The 17,311-nt window shown below is 43.0% G+C and overlaps 1 protein-coding gene and 1 long non-coding RNA gene across 6 annotated transcripts in view; one reads left to right on the top strand and one right to left on the bottom strand.

Moving 5' to 3' along the window:
• LOC103349317 (uncharacterized) overlaps positions 1 to 651 on the bottom strand; it is a 29,945-nt gene extending 29,294 nt beyond the window's left edge. For 3 of the 5 annotated variants that reach the window (XR_016214071.1, XR_016214073.1, XR_016214072.1), the window contains exon 1: positions 28 to 645. This is a non-coding gene — a long non-coding RNA (uncharacterized LOC103349317). Of the gene's footprint in view, positions 1 to 27 lie in introns of all 5 variants that reach the window. The other 2 variants (XR_016214068.1, XR_016214070.1) reach the window with 2 other exon arrangements.
• Positions 652 to 6,693: 6,042 nt separating this feature from the next.
• TTR (transthyretin) lies at positions 6,694 to 13,644 on the top strand. The gene is made up of 4 exons (XM_002713486.6): positions 6,694 to 6,787; positions 7,695 to 7,825; positions 9,978 to 10,113; positions 13,405 to 13,644. Exons 1-4 carry the CDS (start codon positions 6,719 to 6,721, stop codon positions 13,510 to 13,512), a joined length of 444 nt encoding a protein of 147 aa, XP_002713532.1. The 5' UTR covers positions 6,694 to 6,718; the 3' UTR covers positions 13,513 to 13,644.
• The last annotated feature ends 3,667 nt before the right edge of the window (positions 13,645 to 17,311 follow it).

Raw genomic sequence — 17,311 nt, 5'->3', positions numbered from 1 at the left:
TTAACCTACAGGCTAGACCCTACTTACCAAATGATGTTAGCTTCCCCAGTGACCACGCAGCCTGTAGCTTTTCCTCCTCCAGCCTACATCTTTCTCCTGGCTCAGTCTTCCTGATTTTCACGCTGTCATGCTATCACTCAGAATTCTCAATGAGTCCTTGTTAAAGACTTGTTATTGGAAGAGATTTTGAAGGTCATGGATCCCCAACTCCAGCCAATTACAGAGCCCTGTCCCCAGATGATCAGTGAGCTTTTACGTGGGCACACTAGGGGCAATGGGCTCACCTGCCCCAGGAGGCAGAGTCCTCTTTAGCAGTAGCTCTAAGTTGCCAGAAAGGTTTATGTCCTTACTTACTGGAAAAACAGATTTCTCAGGGCTCACCTCCATGCTCTAACTCCAAACTGTTTCTGGCTCATCACGTTAGGCTTTATAATCCACACAGTGAACGTAGTTCTGCTCCTTGCTCTCAGGCATGCCTTGTTCTCTTCCACTTCTGCAACTCTGCTCATCCTGGTTTCTACATCCCGTCAGGACAGGTTGCCCCATCCCATACACAGTACCCAGACCTGTTCTCATCTTTCTCCGAAAAGGCCCTCAGAGTCCAACAAAATAAGCAGTCACAGTGACAAGTGCCTTAACCAAACACTTTGAGCTGGACCTTGGCATGATAAGACCGAAACTCCCAATCCATGTATAACATATGGCTTATGGCAATGATTCTCCCCTTGGAGTTTCTAGGTGGCTCTTGGGACAGCTGGATGCCCTGGACTCATCTCCTTCAAATGGAGCAATGACTTTTATTGACCCAGTGTGCTGTTATGTAAATTATTATTCTGTGTGTGCGGAACACTTGGAGCAGCACAGCGTCCAGATACCTCCAGCATCCAGACTCCAACAAATCCCAGCCCCCAACGTTACCCCTACTCCTAACCTGACTTACTGTCCCCCATCATCATCCTATTGCCTCATGCCTGCTCTAAACCTTTCTTCCTATCTTTTTAACACTGAGGCTTCTGACAGATCCTATCTGTGGTTCCTAGTCCTAGGTTTCAGGTTTTCCTCCATTTCTTATTTCACAGGCCCCTAACTTCTCCTTCCATCCCATCAACTTGAGGTTCTCAGATGTCTTCCCACTTGCAGGGGAGAGAAATTACATTACTTTTTCTTTGACTCTATGCACATTTTACTTATATTTATCCTTGATGATAAACCTTAAATCCCACCTCTTCACAGAAGCTTTCTATAACCCAGTCTTTTCCTCCTGTGGGTTATTTTCTACCCCATCAACTGTTTCCTGTTGAATGGGCAGTCATAGTTTCTTAATTAAATTGTAAACACCTGTAAGGCACTTGCTTCTTGATATCACCCATGGTGGTGGCTGGCACACTGGCTTATATTCAGCAGATGCTCAATAGCTAATTCCTTTTAATTAGTCAATGAACTAAAAATATATCTTTATTAGTCACATTTCCAAGGTCAAAAAATAATAGAAGTGGCCAAATTCTAGATCTTGAGTCATGTACCTTGGATTATGGGCACAGAATCAGCTTAGTTGATTCTAAAAGAGATGTGGGCATGCAGATAAGTTCAAACAAATCCTGTAGAATTCCAGCTGGTGCTATTGATTCAAACCACAGTACAGTCTCCTTGTCAAGTGGGCTGAGCTGTAAGACATCAAGGATATGTCTGGAGAGGAAAGTGGTCAGTTTTATATCACCTGCCCAGGAGGCCATGCCCTGGTTCCTGCTATTCCTTCACAGATCGCACACAGATATGCCATCTGAATGGCATGCAACCTCAAGCCTGTTTGCCACTCTGGCTGCATAAGAATTTCAGAGGGAAATCAGAAACCCAAAGACAACTTGACAACTAGATAAAAGAGCCTCAAATCTCCTCTTCTGTCTATCTCTGGCCCTTATAGCAGGGGTAGATGATGTTTAAATGACTCCAGAAGCTAAAACTAACTTGATCTAGTGACTAGTCATGGATAAAATCCTTAATGTACATGTGATTACTGAGATATAAACCCAGACCAAGGCATGAGGACTTTGACTTTGAATCATCTGAACTAGTGACATAAGGCAAATTAAAGTCCTAAGATAGAGCCAGGGTGGGTTCCTAAGCCATGGGTAGAGGACAGAGTGGGGCTGAAGGTGCTGCTCTTGATTTTGTAGTCCCCAAATATGGAGTAGGACAGCCCATAAGAGTTGTGGAAGATTCTTACACTGGGGTGTTCTCAACTGTGGTTGCCACTAGGGTAGCCCCTACAATTCAACCATGACACTAAAATAGCAATTAGTGGAAAATAAAATGTGGTCTAATTAATATCCCAGATGATGTTTGTGTTTATCAGAGGAAAGAAGGGGAGACAAAAGAAAAGGTTCTTACTGTGCTTGTTCAACACTCCCTGGGTTGAAGGCATGCAAGACACAAGGAAAGTATACTCTGTGGTAAATTAAGGAAAATTTCTGGGCTCTACTACAATCTAGAGAAAATTTTTTAAAAACAAAGCCAGTTCACTTTGCTCCAGTTTTTTGCTGACCCAGCAACCACCTATTAATTAAATTGGTATTATAGTTTTAAAATGAGTCTTTCATTATTTGCTTGCCATTAATCAAACCCCTAAGGCTTATTCACCTCCAAGGGAGCAGACTAAATAGAATTATTTAAGCTATGAGATGTAGGTCCTCCAAATACTGTTATTCCTTGCCCCCCACAACCCAGTACCTTGAAGCCTAGAGTAAGCACTTGGACAGCCAATTGCCTCCTCTGGCCAATCAGCTTACGATTTATGTGCGAATTTCACTCTCCACTGATCACTGGCCTGCTGTTGACACACACCCTCAGAAAATAAGTAAGGAAAAAATAGTTTCTTTGTTATATGAGTTTTTAAAAATAAATAAGCCTGTCCATTATAGTGGAGAGCACAGAAGAGCCTTACATAAGGAGCAAGCCGGAGGTATTCATTAGCTACCACATTTTGTAGTAGAAAGAGCAATGCTGTCATCAAATTAGTCTTTTTCACCATAGCTGAGCTTCTAGGCTGTGGTCCCACAGTCCGAATGTGAAGACAAGCAGGGCATGACTAAGAAAAGACACAGATTTATTAACTATTTCACTGATTTTCCTTTTGTTTTGTGATGCTGGATCCTTGCTGCTGCTCATGGTGCCCAAAGCACACAGTGTCTACGGCAACCACTTAAGAGTCCAGGAATGTGGTAACCCTTGGCCTTAATAACCATCCTCCTAAAAGAGCCTGCATGCTCAAGTAAACACAGGAAAGGTAGACTTTCTTATCTTTGGGAGTCTGTTTATCCATACATCCCTCTCTCATGACAAAGTGCCTGTTAGGCAAGAACATTGGACTTTCCTTGTACCGTTGTTGCCAAGTGTTCCATATAAGCACTCCTTCAGCAAGCAATATATTACCACTCTCTTTTGATTTGTCCTTTTTGCCTCAGCCTTGCTCTTCTCTCTCCTAAAACACAGCAACTTCTTGTGCTGCTGCTCTCTTATTTTGACTCCAGGTCACCCACATTTGCTCTTAAGACCTCCGAAAAATTTTCTTTGCTTTTTGTACTAAAAATAAATCTCTAACTCTAAATTTTATCAATACTTTTCCAATCAGATTCAGAATCCTGCCTAGACTCTGAATTACCTCGCTTTGTCTCTACATCCCTGTCTTGTTCAAATTCAAATTTCAGTGTTGATTTCCAGATCAATGTTAGTTCAGAAGGCAACCAAGTCCATGTAGCCAAAGGCCTGAGATTTGGAGGAAGCTCTAATGCAGGGATGTACAGAATCAACTATTAAATATTTGTCAGTAGAATGAAATGGTGGGTTGTAACTAACAGGACAAGCTATTTCTAAGACAAACTTAGGATCCCATATTTAGGTTAAAATTCATACATTAGCAGGACATAGGATGATGGGTACTGCATGGTGACTTCAGGGCATTGTGACCAATAGGTCACAACTGGCAACACTGACAGTGTAGTGCCTTTGCCGAAGGAGGTAAGAACCTTAATGTCCTGTGGGTTGACCTCATATTATCTGTAGTATATGCCCAGTTCAGAGCACTTTTTGAAAGAGACATTGGTGCTTGGCATAGTGAGTAGTGGTTAAGATGCCAGTGGGGATGCCTACATCCCATAATAGAATGCATGAATTTGAATTCTGGTTATATACCCAATTCCACCTTCCTGCCAATTCAGACTTTGGGACACAGAAGGTTATGAATCAAGTACTGGTATCTCTGACACCCATTTGGGAGACCTAATTGAATTCCAAGTTCCTGCCATTGGCCTGGCCCCCCAGACTTGGCCGTTACAGGCATTTGAGGGAGTGAACCACCAGACTGAAAATCAATCTCTCTCTCTCTCTCCCCACCTCCTACTTTTTCTATGTCTCTGCATTTCAAATTAATAAATAATTTTTACAAAGAAAAGAATGATTGACAAATGAGAGGATGCAGGAGGAGAAAGTTCTGGATAATGAGGATTCCAGTGTTTCAGAGTGAAAATTTATTTGGCAAAAAGAAAATAAGCTGTCGTTCATTGCTTAAATGGCTGCTGGAAAAACAGAAATCGCAAATTATCAAGAGGCTGTCAAGAACAGAGATGAGAGAAGCAAGACACATACAAGAAAAGCACTTGCACGCAGCAGTGTCTCTAGAAATGTTTCCTGGCCTCAGAGTCAGAATGGAGGTCTAGGGAGCTACGATGTCTCCCAGTGACCCCTCTGACTGTGGCCAGCTGAGAGTGTGAGCCTACTGCCATGGTCATTTTGGATTTCTCAAAAGAAGCCAGAAATTCAAACTCTATGCAACATACCTAAAATTTTAATTTTAGCAACTATTTTGAAATGGGTAGAGAAACACAGGTGTCTGTGGGCTGGTGGCAGCCCTGTGTGGCTTGTTCACAAGGTCCACAGGAGACAATTCTCAATGTTGACAGAACTCAGTGCTAAAACACGTGGATGGAAGATGTTGCTTCGGTTATGAAAGAACTTTCAAATGCTTAGGATTCATTCTTAGAGAACAGGTTTCCAATCTAAGTTCTCAGCAGGGGGAAACTATCAACAGAATACTGGATGGTAAAATGTGAGATGTTATTAAAGAAAGGATTTATAGCCTTATGTATGGATGTTCAACCAAATTATATTATAATTATGCTTTTACATCAGAATAATGGCTTCAAGTTTACAAAATTATGTTAATATCCCCTCAGAGTAAAAGTTATTAGAATAGTATTTGAAGTAAAAAAGTAGGTATTTCTATTTTAGTAATGAGTAAGCTGAGTATCTGAGATCTTACATAAATCATAGAAGGTCATCCAGGAAACTGGGTGGCAGAACTAAGAACTGGATGACTCAGGTCATCTAACTTCAAATTCAAGACTCTTTCCACTCCTGCCTCATAGTTGAAGTCTACCTATAATATTCTATTCCTGGTTATGCTCTCAGCTGCATTTGCTAATTGTCGTTTTCCTCTGGGCTACCTACTCTCCCTGAGTCTTCTGCTGCCTATTTCCATGTTCCTGGAATGCCTTATTGTCCCTTCCACAACTCCTTGAAAGCTCTTATCGTTCATGATTTATTGTTGAGTTTGTTCCAACCTGACTGTCAGTTATGAGCATGTTTTACCAACTCTTCGTGCTCCAAACTGGACTCAATCTTGACGTGCATTTGTCCAGAATGCCTTCTCTTTATCTCCTAAATATCTGTCATTATAAAGACAGACACCTGTCTTAATTTACTCATGAACAAAACTGCATACACATGCATATACACAAATGTTCACAAGAGATGGTACCTGATCAATGAATTACCAAAGTATTATAATGTCCGGACTTCAGCCCAGAGGAAAAGAATCTATGATCAGCCATGGCTTCTAGTTCTCATAGTCATCACTACTTCCTTCCGGAAATTTTCATTCTGACAAAAGCCAATTGGATAGTCTTGTTCCTACATGCCAAAGCAAGAGACATGGTAAAAATTTGGTTATCTGTATTTTAGTCTCAGTGCCAGTTAGAAATGTGCCATATTTCATGGGTTGAGAAGAAGCTTAACTGGAAGAACACACACACACACACACACACACATCATTTATGAAAAAATTGCTAAGTAAGCAAATCTTCCAAATGACTTGGTTTGGCTAAAACAAGCATTTGAAAATGTCAGCACTGCCAAGTGTTCCTTCTTGTGTGCTCATGGACATGTATCTAGTGCAATGCCATTTTCTCATCCACTACATTTAAGCCTGTGCAACCAATATGTCATTCAATATGACATAAATGATTACAAATTGCATCCACCATCTGAAATTAAAGATAAAAATGTCTATAAAATAAAATGCACACATAGAAATGGGTAAGAGAGAAAAAACTCCCAAGAACGTGGCTGTGCCCAGCATACAGAGACAAGGTTATTTTTTTTTTGTTTAGTTTTATTTTGTTTTGGTTGTTTGATCTTGGGGGGCCTAGCTGGTCAAATGATCAGCTAAGAATATTTCATAGAGCTAATGTTCCTGTGCTTTAATCTCTAGACAAGGTTCATATTTGTGTGGGTTACTTATTCTCTCTTTGTTGACTAAGTCAATAATCGGAATCAGCAGGTTTGGAGTCAGATTTGCAGGGATAAGCAGCCCAGTAGGGGAGAAGGGAGTATAAAAGCTCCAAGCTGGGAGCAGCCACCACAGAAGCCCACTGGTTCTTGAAGCATGGCTTCTCAGCACCTCCTCCTCCTTTGCCTCGCTGGACTGGTATTTGTGTCTGAGGCTGGCCCTGTGGTGAGTGTTTGACTCTGAAGTCTCTATCATGCATTACAGATGTTTGCCAGACAAAGTAGAAGTGACGACTTCTTGCTGTGCAAACCAGCTGCTATTCCCAGGACACCTAGGCTTAATATTATTGATTCAAAGCTCAAATAGAACAAAGGTCTGCAGAGCTTCCTGGCCTGGGTCTTGGACCCTGGGCACTGTCTGCCATTGCTCTGATGCGTGGGGTTTGCAATGCCTGGAGCCTTGATGTCCTCAGATGATGATAGAAGAAAAGATATTCATGAGGATGTTGATATTGAATTTTCAGGAAAGCATCTCTATAAAATTTATCTGAGAGGCAAACTGCATGAGATTATATTCTAGCTCTTTGGTGAATCAAAATGTATTTGTTGATTCATCTTTGAATGGCTTGGCAAACAACATTCCTAGTCAGGTATCTAATACTTAAATCCTTGGAACAAGTCACTACTATAAAATGGGTCAGGGAGTACTCTGATACTACTACTTTACAACAACTTTAAGAGGGAATTACTAAAGCAACAACTGAGTAAAATGATTACATGAAAAACTCTTAGGTCCTACAACACATTGCATCTTTTTTTTTTTTCAGCAATTGTACTGAAATAGAGCAGCTTAACAAAGCAACTGTTCTCAGAGGGCCTGTTTTCTCCTTTAAAATTCATTGTGCGTGTCTCCAGTCAATAGCACCGAGTCTGCAGGCAGAAAACACCCTTGCTTTGTAAACAATCATGCTGTGTTATATTGAGTAGGGAAGCTCATTAATTGTCAACACTTAACATTACTGGTAATGAGATCGGCTAGTATTTCCTGCTTTGTTCCAGATTTCCAAGACCATAAAGAACGAATCCTTCCACTCTGATCAATGCCGTTGACTTCTTGTGTTCTCTACACCCAGGGCACTGGTGACAGCAAGTGTCCTCTGATGGTCAAAGTCCTAGATGCCGTCCGAGGCAGTCCTGCAGTCGACGTGTCTGTGCACGTGTTCAAAAAGGCTGCTGATGAGACCTGGGAGCCCTTTGCCTCTGGGTAAGCTGCCAAAGGACGCTGCCATGGGACCCAGTCGTAGCTTCCCATTGGCCCCTCCAGCTGTCAGAGAGAAGCTCACATCATCTCTAAGAACCTACCTGTATACTGAAGATGTGGGCAGATATCAAATGTTCCCAGAGAAGGATGTGCTCTTCTTGCTCTGCTTAGCTGAGCAGGAAACTGTAGCATTTAGGCAAATGGTGGGTGAATGAAGGAGCCAGTAACTTCTCTACTCTAGCAGAGGTTTGCAACCCTTTTTGGTCACTGATCTCTTTAAGAAGGCAATGAAAACCAGAGAGTCCATGCTGACCCCAAAGCACAAACCTCCCCCCACACACACACACATGCGCGCATGCGCGCACACACACACACCCCAAATAGATATGCAACTTCAGGAGCTTACAGATTGCTTGGTACTCCTGGGTAACACCCAAGCTGAGAGTCCTTGTCTTAGAATTTTAACAAATATGTATAATGTGTGTATGTGTGTTAAGTTATGAATGAAAAGAAAGGAACTGAGAGACAGCATTGACAAAGCACCTGCATGTAGCTTATTTAGACCACCTAGAATCTAGGGTTTTTGTCTCATTGACGCTGCACTTGATCTTAGCCAAAAGGCCAAGAAGCAATTGTCTCATAGGCACTATAGCACCTACTATGTGCAAGGTCTGGGGCTGTTGGGCTAAGTAAGAAAAAACATAGAAGAGGATGTATAAGGAAGGGCAAAGTATGGACACAGACTAATCTCACAATCACCCAAAATTGGGTCCAAAATAACTTCTCACCTTTATTAGCTGTTTACAATTTTCATGGAGATTTGTCTACCTCTACTATGAAGAATTTTGAGGAAAAGTTCATGTCAGTGAGCTGAAGCAAACTAACTAAAAGAAAGGGCAATTAAGAAAACTTCAGCAGTGAACAAAAGATTGAAGTATTTATGTCTCCTGAGAGAATGATTCCTGCCGTGTTTTAATTGAATCCCAGGAATTATATTATGATTCTTCACCCATGATTGGGAAGACAATTTTGGGGTGGTGTGGTTTTAATTGAGTTTTTACTTGTTAATTTATTTATGTTTATATAAAATGTCAAGTGTGAGATGAAAAGTGGTTAAGAGGATATTCTAAGCAAGATCGAGAACAGAAACCAGAAATATTCATATGTTCTTGTGAATCTTTTTTCTTGTACCAAGATGAAAAGAAAGGAAGTTGGGGTAGGTGTTTGGTGCAGTGGTTAAGACACCACTTGGGACATCTGCATCGCTTTTCAGAGTCTTGGTTCCACTTCTGTTTTCAGCTTCCTGCTGATGCATCCCCAGGAGGAAGCAGGTGATGGCTCAGGTAGCTGGGTCTCTGCCACACACAATGGGAGATCTGGACTAAGCTCCCAGCTTCTGGCTTCAGTCTGGTCCAACCCTGGCTGTTGTGGACATTTCAGAAGTGAACTCACTAAGGGAGATCCATTTCTATCTATCTATCTATCTATCTATCTATCTATCTATCTTTCTTTCTTTCTTTCTTTCTTTCTTTCTTTCTTTCTGCCTTTCAATAGATAGATTTTTTTAAAAAAGGAAGGGAAAAGAAGAAATGTAGGAGGGCATAGTCAGAGTGACTAGAGACAGCTTCCCTTTTTATCTTAGTTGTTGCTGTCTGATAGGGAGCATTCTCTGACCTTCAACCATGGAAGCTGCCTAGTGCATATTGGCCAAGAAGTGCCAAAGAGATTAAATATATAAAAGGAAAGAAGTCACATGCTTCTTTGTACTTTAGGCTTCCCACTGTGTGTATAAATAATAGTATTTCATAAAGGTACTCTCACTTCAAGGGGGACAGGAGTAAGATGGCTGCCTTGGGGAATTGATCAATTAGAGCCCCATAAGGTCATTTCTGGGGATGGTCATGAACTTTAATCCACTCATCAACCATGGCTCACATAGACTTCTAAATATTTTGCTCTCACAAGAGGAAAAAAAGCTACATTGAGCCCTTTGAAGCACCCTGTAACTTCATAACTTTACTAGAGTGTCCCCTCTTCTGACTTACTTGTATATGACACACACAAACAAATGTACACACATATGTGTGTTTGATATCATTTTGCTATGCATTTGTTCCCTTCATGCCTCATTTAACTGGACTTTTGTACCTTATAGGAAAACCAGTAAGACTGGAGAGCTCCACGGGCTCACAACTAGTGAGAAGTTTGTAGAAGGGGTATACAAAGTGGAATTAGACACCAAATCGTACTGGAAGGCACTTGGCATCTCCCCGTTCCATGAATATGCAGAGGTAAGTATATAGACCCTTGAGTTGTTTGTTAGTTTTATTTTCAGTTCCAGGAAATGTACATTTTGCACATAGCATAACATGGAACTGTCATCATGAAAGCATTGAATGACCCCAATCTACACTCTGAAATTCACAATACTCTGAGAAGAAAATTTTTTCTGAGTTTAGTGAAATTTCATTTAGTACCATGACCTGCACTTATGTGACACTGTTGATAGTCTAGTCATTCCACTTGATGTGAACACTTGTTTGCTAATGAAATATTAATATGTGTATGAAGCAGCTTTCCACCCTCAATTAAGGATGTTAGCGCGATGTGATGTAAGCTCTGACTCAGTCATGAGGGACTCTCAATTGACATAAAATGGTTCTTTTAGCTGACAATGTCACCAAGGAGCTGTAGGCACCTGGATGATTTCTGGGGCCCACAAGTCAACAAGGAGCCCCATCTACCAAGAAGGCTGTCTCTAACTACTCTTCAGCTAGACCCCGAGCCTTTTCAGGGCAGGTGCAAGGTTTACATGGCACCCTCCCCCAAGACATATGGTCCTAGAGTCTCAGCCCCTACCCGTGAGCACTGGATCAGCCTCCCTGGGATGCATGGCTGCCCTGGCTCTCAGCCATGGAACCATCTAAAAAGCATCACTTTCATACTGCTCGTGATGTGCTGCTCCTGTTCATTAGCTATTGATTTCTGTGTCTGCCAGACACTCTTGTACTATTCATTCAACAAACGTTTAAAAACAAAAATCTGGGGCAGGTATTTGGCACAGTGGGTTAAGATGCTGCTTGGGTCACCCACACCTCACATCAGAGTGCCTGGGTTCGTGTTCCTGCTCCACTCCAGATTCCAGCTTCCTGCTAATGTGTACCCAGGAGGCAGCAAGTGATGTCTCAAGTACTTGGGTCCCTGCCACCCATATGGGAGACCCAGATTGATTTACCAGCTTCTGGCTTTGACCTAGCCCATCTCTGGCTGGCTGTTATGAACATCTGGGGGAATGAATTAGCACTGTGTGTGTGTGTGTGTGTGTGTGTCTACTTTCAAACAAATGAGTAAAATTTTAAAATAAAATAAAACCTTCTATATGTTAAGAACTGCTTGATGCTTGAGATTTAGAAGTGAAACATCTTGGCCTTGGAGTGAAAGGGAAGGAAGTGATCTAAGACACATTAAGGCAGGACCATGAACCCAGCGTGGAGCCTGCGTGGCTATGAGTAAGAGTGAGCGAGTAGTGAAGTGGGAGTCCCAGTGCCTCACTTCAGTGACTGCAGCGTGGTGGGTTCAGCCTGGAGCCCCTTTCCTACAGCTTCCCTTTCTTGCACCTTCAAGAAAGTTGCAGTCCTTCAGAACACCTTACTCACCTTCTCTTCGGCCAATGCCTCAGACTTACCCAGGAAGACAGAGTATCTCCTTTCTGGGCTTTTTGGGGAGGAGAAGCAGCAAGACAGAGAGATAGATAGACATGTAGTGCTCCCATCTGCTGGTTCACTCCCTAAAATGCCCACCAAGAGCCCAGACAGGGCCAGGCTGAAGCTGGGAGCTAGGAACTCAACCTAGGTCTCCTACATGGGGATCAGAGACCCGCCCACTGGAGCCATCATCACCTGCTGCTGCTCAGAGTCTGCATTATCAGAGAGCTGGAATCAGGAGCAGAGCCAGGACTCGAACTGAGGCACTCTGATATGGGATGCAGGTATCCTAATGAGCAATTTAACCACCAGGCCAAACGCCCACCCCATTTCCTGGATTTTTGGTCATGGATAATCCCACTTATAACTTTGAAGAAGAACCGAATGGAGTTAGAGGGTACTGTCACCATAGCAGATAGGAAATATTCCTTATATGCTTCTCAGGACTTGCCTTAGGGCTGCCCTTTCTCCTTCAGAGAGTTTCTTAGGGAATTTTCACCTCCTCTTGCCCAAATGCAGTTTTGTTTCACTTAGATATTTTTCCTCTTGTCCATAAATAATTCATGTTTCCCTTTTCCATATTTCAAACAAAATGCATTTGTCCCAAGTAAGTTCAAAGCTCAATCCAGAGCCTGTATAAGTAAAACTAAAATAAGTAATAAAATTTAAATAAACAGTGACATTAAATACATCTCCCACTACCCTCCACCTCTCTCCTAAACTGAATGTGTCCTGACTTGCCTCCCTCTGGGCACGTTGGCTAATCAGCACCAGAGTCCCAAATCTCTACTGAGCAAGAAAAAATTGCCCTACTAAGTGGACCAACACCTTGATCCAGAATTTTCCCTGTTATGAAGCTTAAATGAGCCCCAGTGCAACATGTATATTTCAGAATTCCAAAGTAAATCACTCTGCTTGCATGGTAAATAGAACCCTGTAATGCCTTTACTCCTCATTTCATTGTTTTGTACACAAAACACATCTCTCTGTTAGAGAATAGAGAGAGGGAAGAAGACTTCCTGGCTTAGAGACAGGAGACTTGCCTGCCTGGTTGGCTCTGCCACCAAACAGACATGGCCAAAGCCCTGATTCAGGAGTCTGGTTTGCTTATCTGAGAAATGGGAAGAATGTTCCCGTGCAGCTCTGCAATGCTACAGTCTGTAGGCCTGCGGGAGGGTTGACAGTCACCGTTCCCAGCAGGTCTTCCATCACAGAATGCCAGTTTTCCCCCTCTCTTCATCTTTTTATGAAATCAAGAAATCAGACAAGAGCTTTTGGGCTCCAAATTTCCCTCAGCACCACCCTGACCATACTGTGAATTTGCAAATCAGGGACCTGGTTGTGCAGGTAGTATTAATGAACTCTTGTTTGCTTTTAAAAAACCCTTTGAAGTATCCTCTTATATTTTAATACAGTTTTTTTTAAAGATTTTACTTATTTGAAAGGCAGAGTGAGATAGCGGGAGAGAGAGAGAAAGAGATATCTTCCATTTACTGGTTCACTCCCTGAAATACACCAAAGTCCAGGATTAGGCAATACCAAGGCCTCCATCCGGGTCTCCTACATGGATGGCAGGGGCCCAAGTGCTTAGAGCCATGGGGGGCTCCCAGGCACATTAGCAGGAAGCTGGATCAGAAGCTGCTGAGAGACTCGTCCCAGGCATATATCCTGCTGCACCTCCGTACTCACATAGAACTCTTATTTAAGGACTGCACAAGGCTCCAAAGGCTTAGCTTACCAGTATGTTTGCTTTTTGTTCTCTGCTATTGAATGAGATAATAAAATAAAAATTATTAATGTGGCACTGGCCGTCTCCCCGCATGCAGCTCACGCTTTTGGGCTCTGCTAGAAACAGCTGCTGTCTGTCTTGTCTTGCAGGTGGTGTTCACAGCTAATGACTCTGGCCACCGCAGCTACACCATCGCTGCTCTGCTCAGTCCCTTCTCTTATTCCACCACCGCCGTCGTCAGCAACCCCCAGGAATGAGGGCCTTGGAGGAAGAGGCATGGAAGTTCATGTAACCACTAGTGTTTCCTTTTTACAAAAGCAGTGTTTTCATGTTATAAGCTATGTTAGATACTTGGGAAGAGACAATAAAACGTTCCTGTTAAAGCACCATTCGTGGCGTTTGAACTTGATGGTTTCTATTCACTCATTGTTCCAGCCCCTCCTCCCACCCTCATCCAAATTTTGCAGGAAAGAAAGCAAGGGAATTCTAGAAAACCTGTGGCCAGAACTCTGGAAGAGATCCACACTTCCAATATCTTGCCACCAAAGCACATATTAAGTGTGAGTGCAACTGAGAAAGCACACATGCTGAAAATGAGAAGGGCTTTGCTTTCCTGTAACCTTGAGAAAACAGAAAAAACAAACCCAAAAGGCCTATTTCTTGGGCAATTCTTTTCAGTGCTTCATTGAGTTCAAGAGTAACATAGATCCAAGAAGACCCAACAAGACACATATGCAGCCTGCATATGTGCAGTCCTTCTTTTCCAGCTCAGACTGAATCCAGCCACAACCAGTGAGCAGGGAACTCTCACGCACCTAGTTTACCAAGACTCATCCAAAACCCACATGTGGAGAAGGACACATGCCAGGAACCACTTGGCCACTCTGGACACAAAGAAAATGACCAAGAGCTTGCATTTATTTTAAGAGCAATCTTTTGAGCACATAACTATGTCACTGTGGTCTGTAAGGGGCTATGGCACAAAGCACAGCAAGGCTGAAAAAGGAAGAAGCAGACAGCAGCCTGTAGAAGTCAGACAAGGACTGGGAATAGGTGTCCCTTAGCCTGAGTCTGTAGTTTGTCAGGTAGAAAAGGGAGAAGGCATTCAGGGTAGAAAGAACAGAGATTGCCAGGCTAGCCAGGTGAAGCAATTCGCTAAGTTAAAGGAACAGGTGGAGACTGGAATGTTGAAGGGTGAGAGTGACAAAGTGGGCTAGGTTGGGCTGCGTATAGCAAACAACCTCAAATCTCAGTGGCTTCACAAAGCCTGCCTTTATTTCTCACTCGTGCCAGTCCAATGCAGATGCTCTTGCTCTGGAAACTCTACAGGGTGGCTTTCCTTCCAGTGGGGCCTCTGGGACCCAGGTTAGCTAGCCCAGCGAGCTCAGTCAGTAGAGCATGAGGGTCGTGGGTTTGAGCCCCACGTTGGGCGCCAGATGTTTCTGTGGATTTGTTCTGAGAGGAGGAGCGTGGTGGGGGCAAGAGATGCAGAGTCATGACACAGACACTGGGAGTTGGGTGAAAGTGGGCTAGAGGTGAGCAGCTCGCAGACTCATTTATTTCAGTTGGTGCAGCAGCTTATTAGCCAAGGCAGCCAATCTGGTCAAGGGGTGGTTTATGCTGTAACTAATCACTGCCTGTTGCCAGGCAGGCTCCTTTACGAGGTGGCTTCGGAAGTCATTCCTGAGTAACGCTCACTTGCCAGTGGCCATCTTGGCACAGCCTTCTCATTCCACCACAGATTTATAGTTTCAAAGTCACCCTGGTGACATCCATGCAGCAGGTTAAGGGAAGAAAGAAGGTGCAGTGTTAGCGTCCTCTGTGCTGAAGTGTCACACACAGCTCTCACCAAGTATCATAGGCCAGAGCTAATCCCATGGTCCCATACAGAAATACAGAGAAATGTGGCCCCTGGCTGGGAGTCATTTTCCTGAACAATACTATCTTACGGGAGAAGTAACATAATCTGAGTTGGTCAACAACCAGCTGCACTGCATTGAGGTGAGACTAGCAGCAAATGAGACTGGAGTAAAGGACAGCTTTATCTGTCATCCATTAGAGCTGGGAACTTGTCTCCAAGGCTACAAGGAACTACTCAGGTCAGACAGTCTCCATGTGGCTGGGGCAAGGACAAGTACATCTTGCAGACACGCTCCAGCCAGGATTCTCCACCAAGTCTGAGTCAGACTCATGGCTTAGACCTAAACATACATAAGTGGCCATTGCATTTTCCTCCAAGTTCAAATCTAAAATCTTGCATCTTCCAGCTGGATGTATAGAAAGAAAGAGAATAAAATGTAAGTTTGGACTTTTTGACATGTACTTAGTGTTCTCAAAACATGTGGCAAAAGCAGTAGCTCTGATTCTGTTCAGTGTTGTTAGCAAGTCCTTGTTCCAAGTATGTCAGGTTAATCCATATCAAATTACCATTTTTGTAGATTAAATGGTCAAATACTGGCAATTTTATAAGGCTCACTAGATTACCTAAAATGATTGTTTTGGTCATTAACATGCATATTTATAGAATGCTACACTTCAATTTGGTTATTGTTAAATAGCTATGGATTTTTATAATCAAAACAGAACAATATGCATAAATTTGAAATATATATTAAGACTTGTCTCTGGAAGTTTAATCTTACCCACTGAAACCAACTGGCATTGTGGCACAGTGGGTTAAAGCTGCAGCCTGAGGCACTGGCATCCCAAGTGGACACCGGTTCGAGTCCCGGCTTCTCCTCTTCCAATCCAGCTCTCTGCTGTGGCCTGGAGGATGGCCCAACTCCTTGGGCCCCTGCACCCACGTGGGAGACTGGGAAGAGACTCCTGACTCCTGGCTTCAGATTGGCTCAGCTCTGGCCACTGTGGTCATTTGGGGAGTGAACCAGCAGAATGGAAGATCTCTCTCTCTCTCTCTCTCTGGCTTTACCTCTCTGTGTAACTCTGCCAAATAAACATAAAATAAATCTTAAAAAAAAAAGAAACCAACTCAGTTTGTTTTGACTTCCAGTTGAAGCTCAACCATCTCTTCATTCCAGCTTCTGGAAGCTATGTAGCATCGTGGCATAAAGGAGAAATGTGTTGTCTGGCTTCCGATTGTCTTCTTTCCATGGTGCTTCCACTGAAATGGTTCTTTTCTCCTGTAGTCCGTTGTTATCATCAGGATCTCTGTTGTGTTCTTCCGTGGGCACCATGATGGCAGAACTGTGTCCCCAAAACGGTATGCAAGTACTGAAGTCCTTATCCCCAGTTCCTGTGATTGTGAGCTTCTTTGAAAGTAGTCATCACCAATGCAGTTAGTTAAGATATGGTCATCAAAGTGGGCCGTAATCCAGTATGACTGGTGTTTTTATAAGAGGAGAGTTTGGAAAGGGACACACAGGGACACAGGCAGAGAAGGGAGTGATGCAGCTGCAAGCCAAGGAGTACCTCATCAGCAGAAGCTACAAAGAGGCAAGGCAGAATTCTTTAAGTTTTGAGGGAGTATTACACTGAAAATAACTCAGTTTCCAACTTGTGTCCTGCAGAACTGTAAGACAGTAAATTTCTGTCATTTTAACTATGCTGTTTGTAGTACTTTGATATCGCTGTCCTAGGAAAGTAGTATAGCTTCCTATGGGATTCTCACAAGTTCTTTCTGGGGAGGTGGACATCAGGCACAATGGTTAAGTCTCTACTTGGGACACCTGCATCCCACACTAGAATGCCTGCTTCGAGTCCTGGCTCCTCTGCTTCCAGTCTGGCTTCCTGAGAACGCACACCCTGGAAGCAACAGGTGATGGTTCAAGTATTTCAATGGCTGCCATCCATGTGGGAGGCCCAGATTAAATTCCAGACTTGGCTTTGGTTTGGCCCAGCCCCAGCTGTTGCAGGCATTTGGAGAGTTAACCAACAGTTTATAGATCTCAATTTCTCTCTCCCTCTCCCCCCCCCTTCTCTCTCTCTCTCCCTTCCAAATACAAGGAACATTAATTTAAAAATATTATCTGGGATTTGTATTCATTGAAATCTTTGCCATTCTGTTTTTGGGTTTTTATTTAAAGATTGATTTATTTG

Source organism: Oryctolagus cuniculus, chromosome 10, assembly GCF_051225735.1.
Source record: "Oryctolagus cuniculus isolate XC-2025 breed Fujian yellow rabbit chromosome 10, ASM5122573v1, whole genome shotgun sequence".
NCBI lineage: Eukaryota > Metazoa > Chordata > Mammalia > Lagomorpha > Leporidae > Oryctolagus > Oryctolagus cuniculus.
Note: the sequence above shows the minus strand (reverse complement) of the source record. Positions and strands in the feature narration are given on the sequence as shown.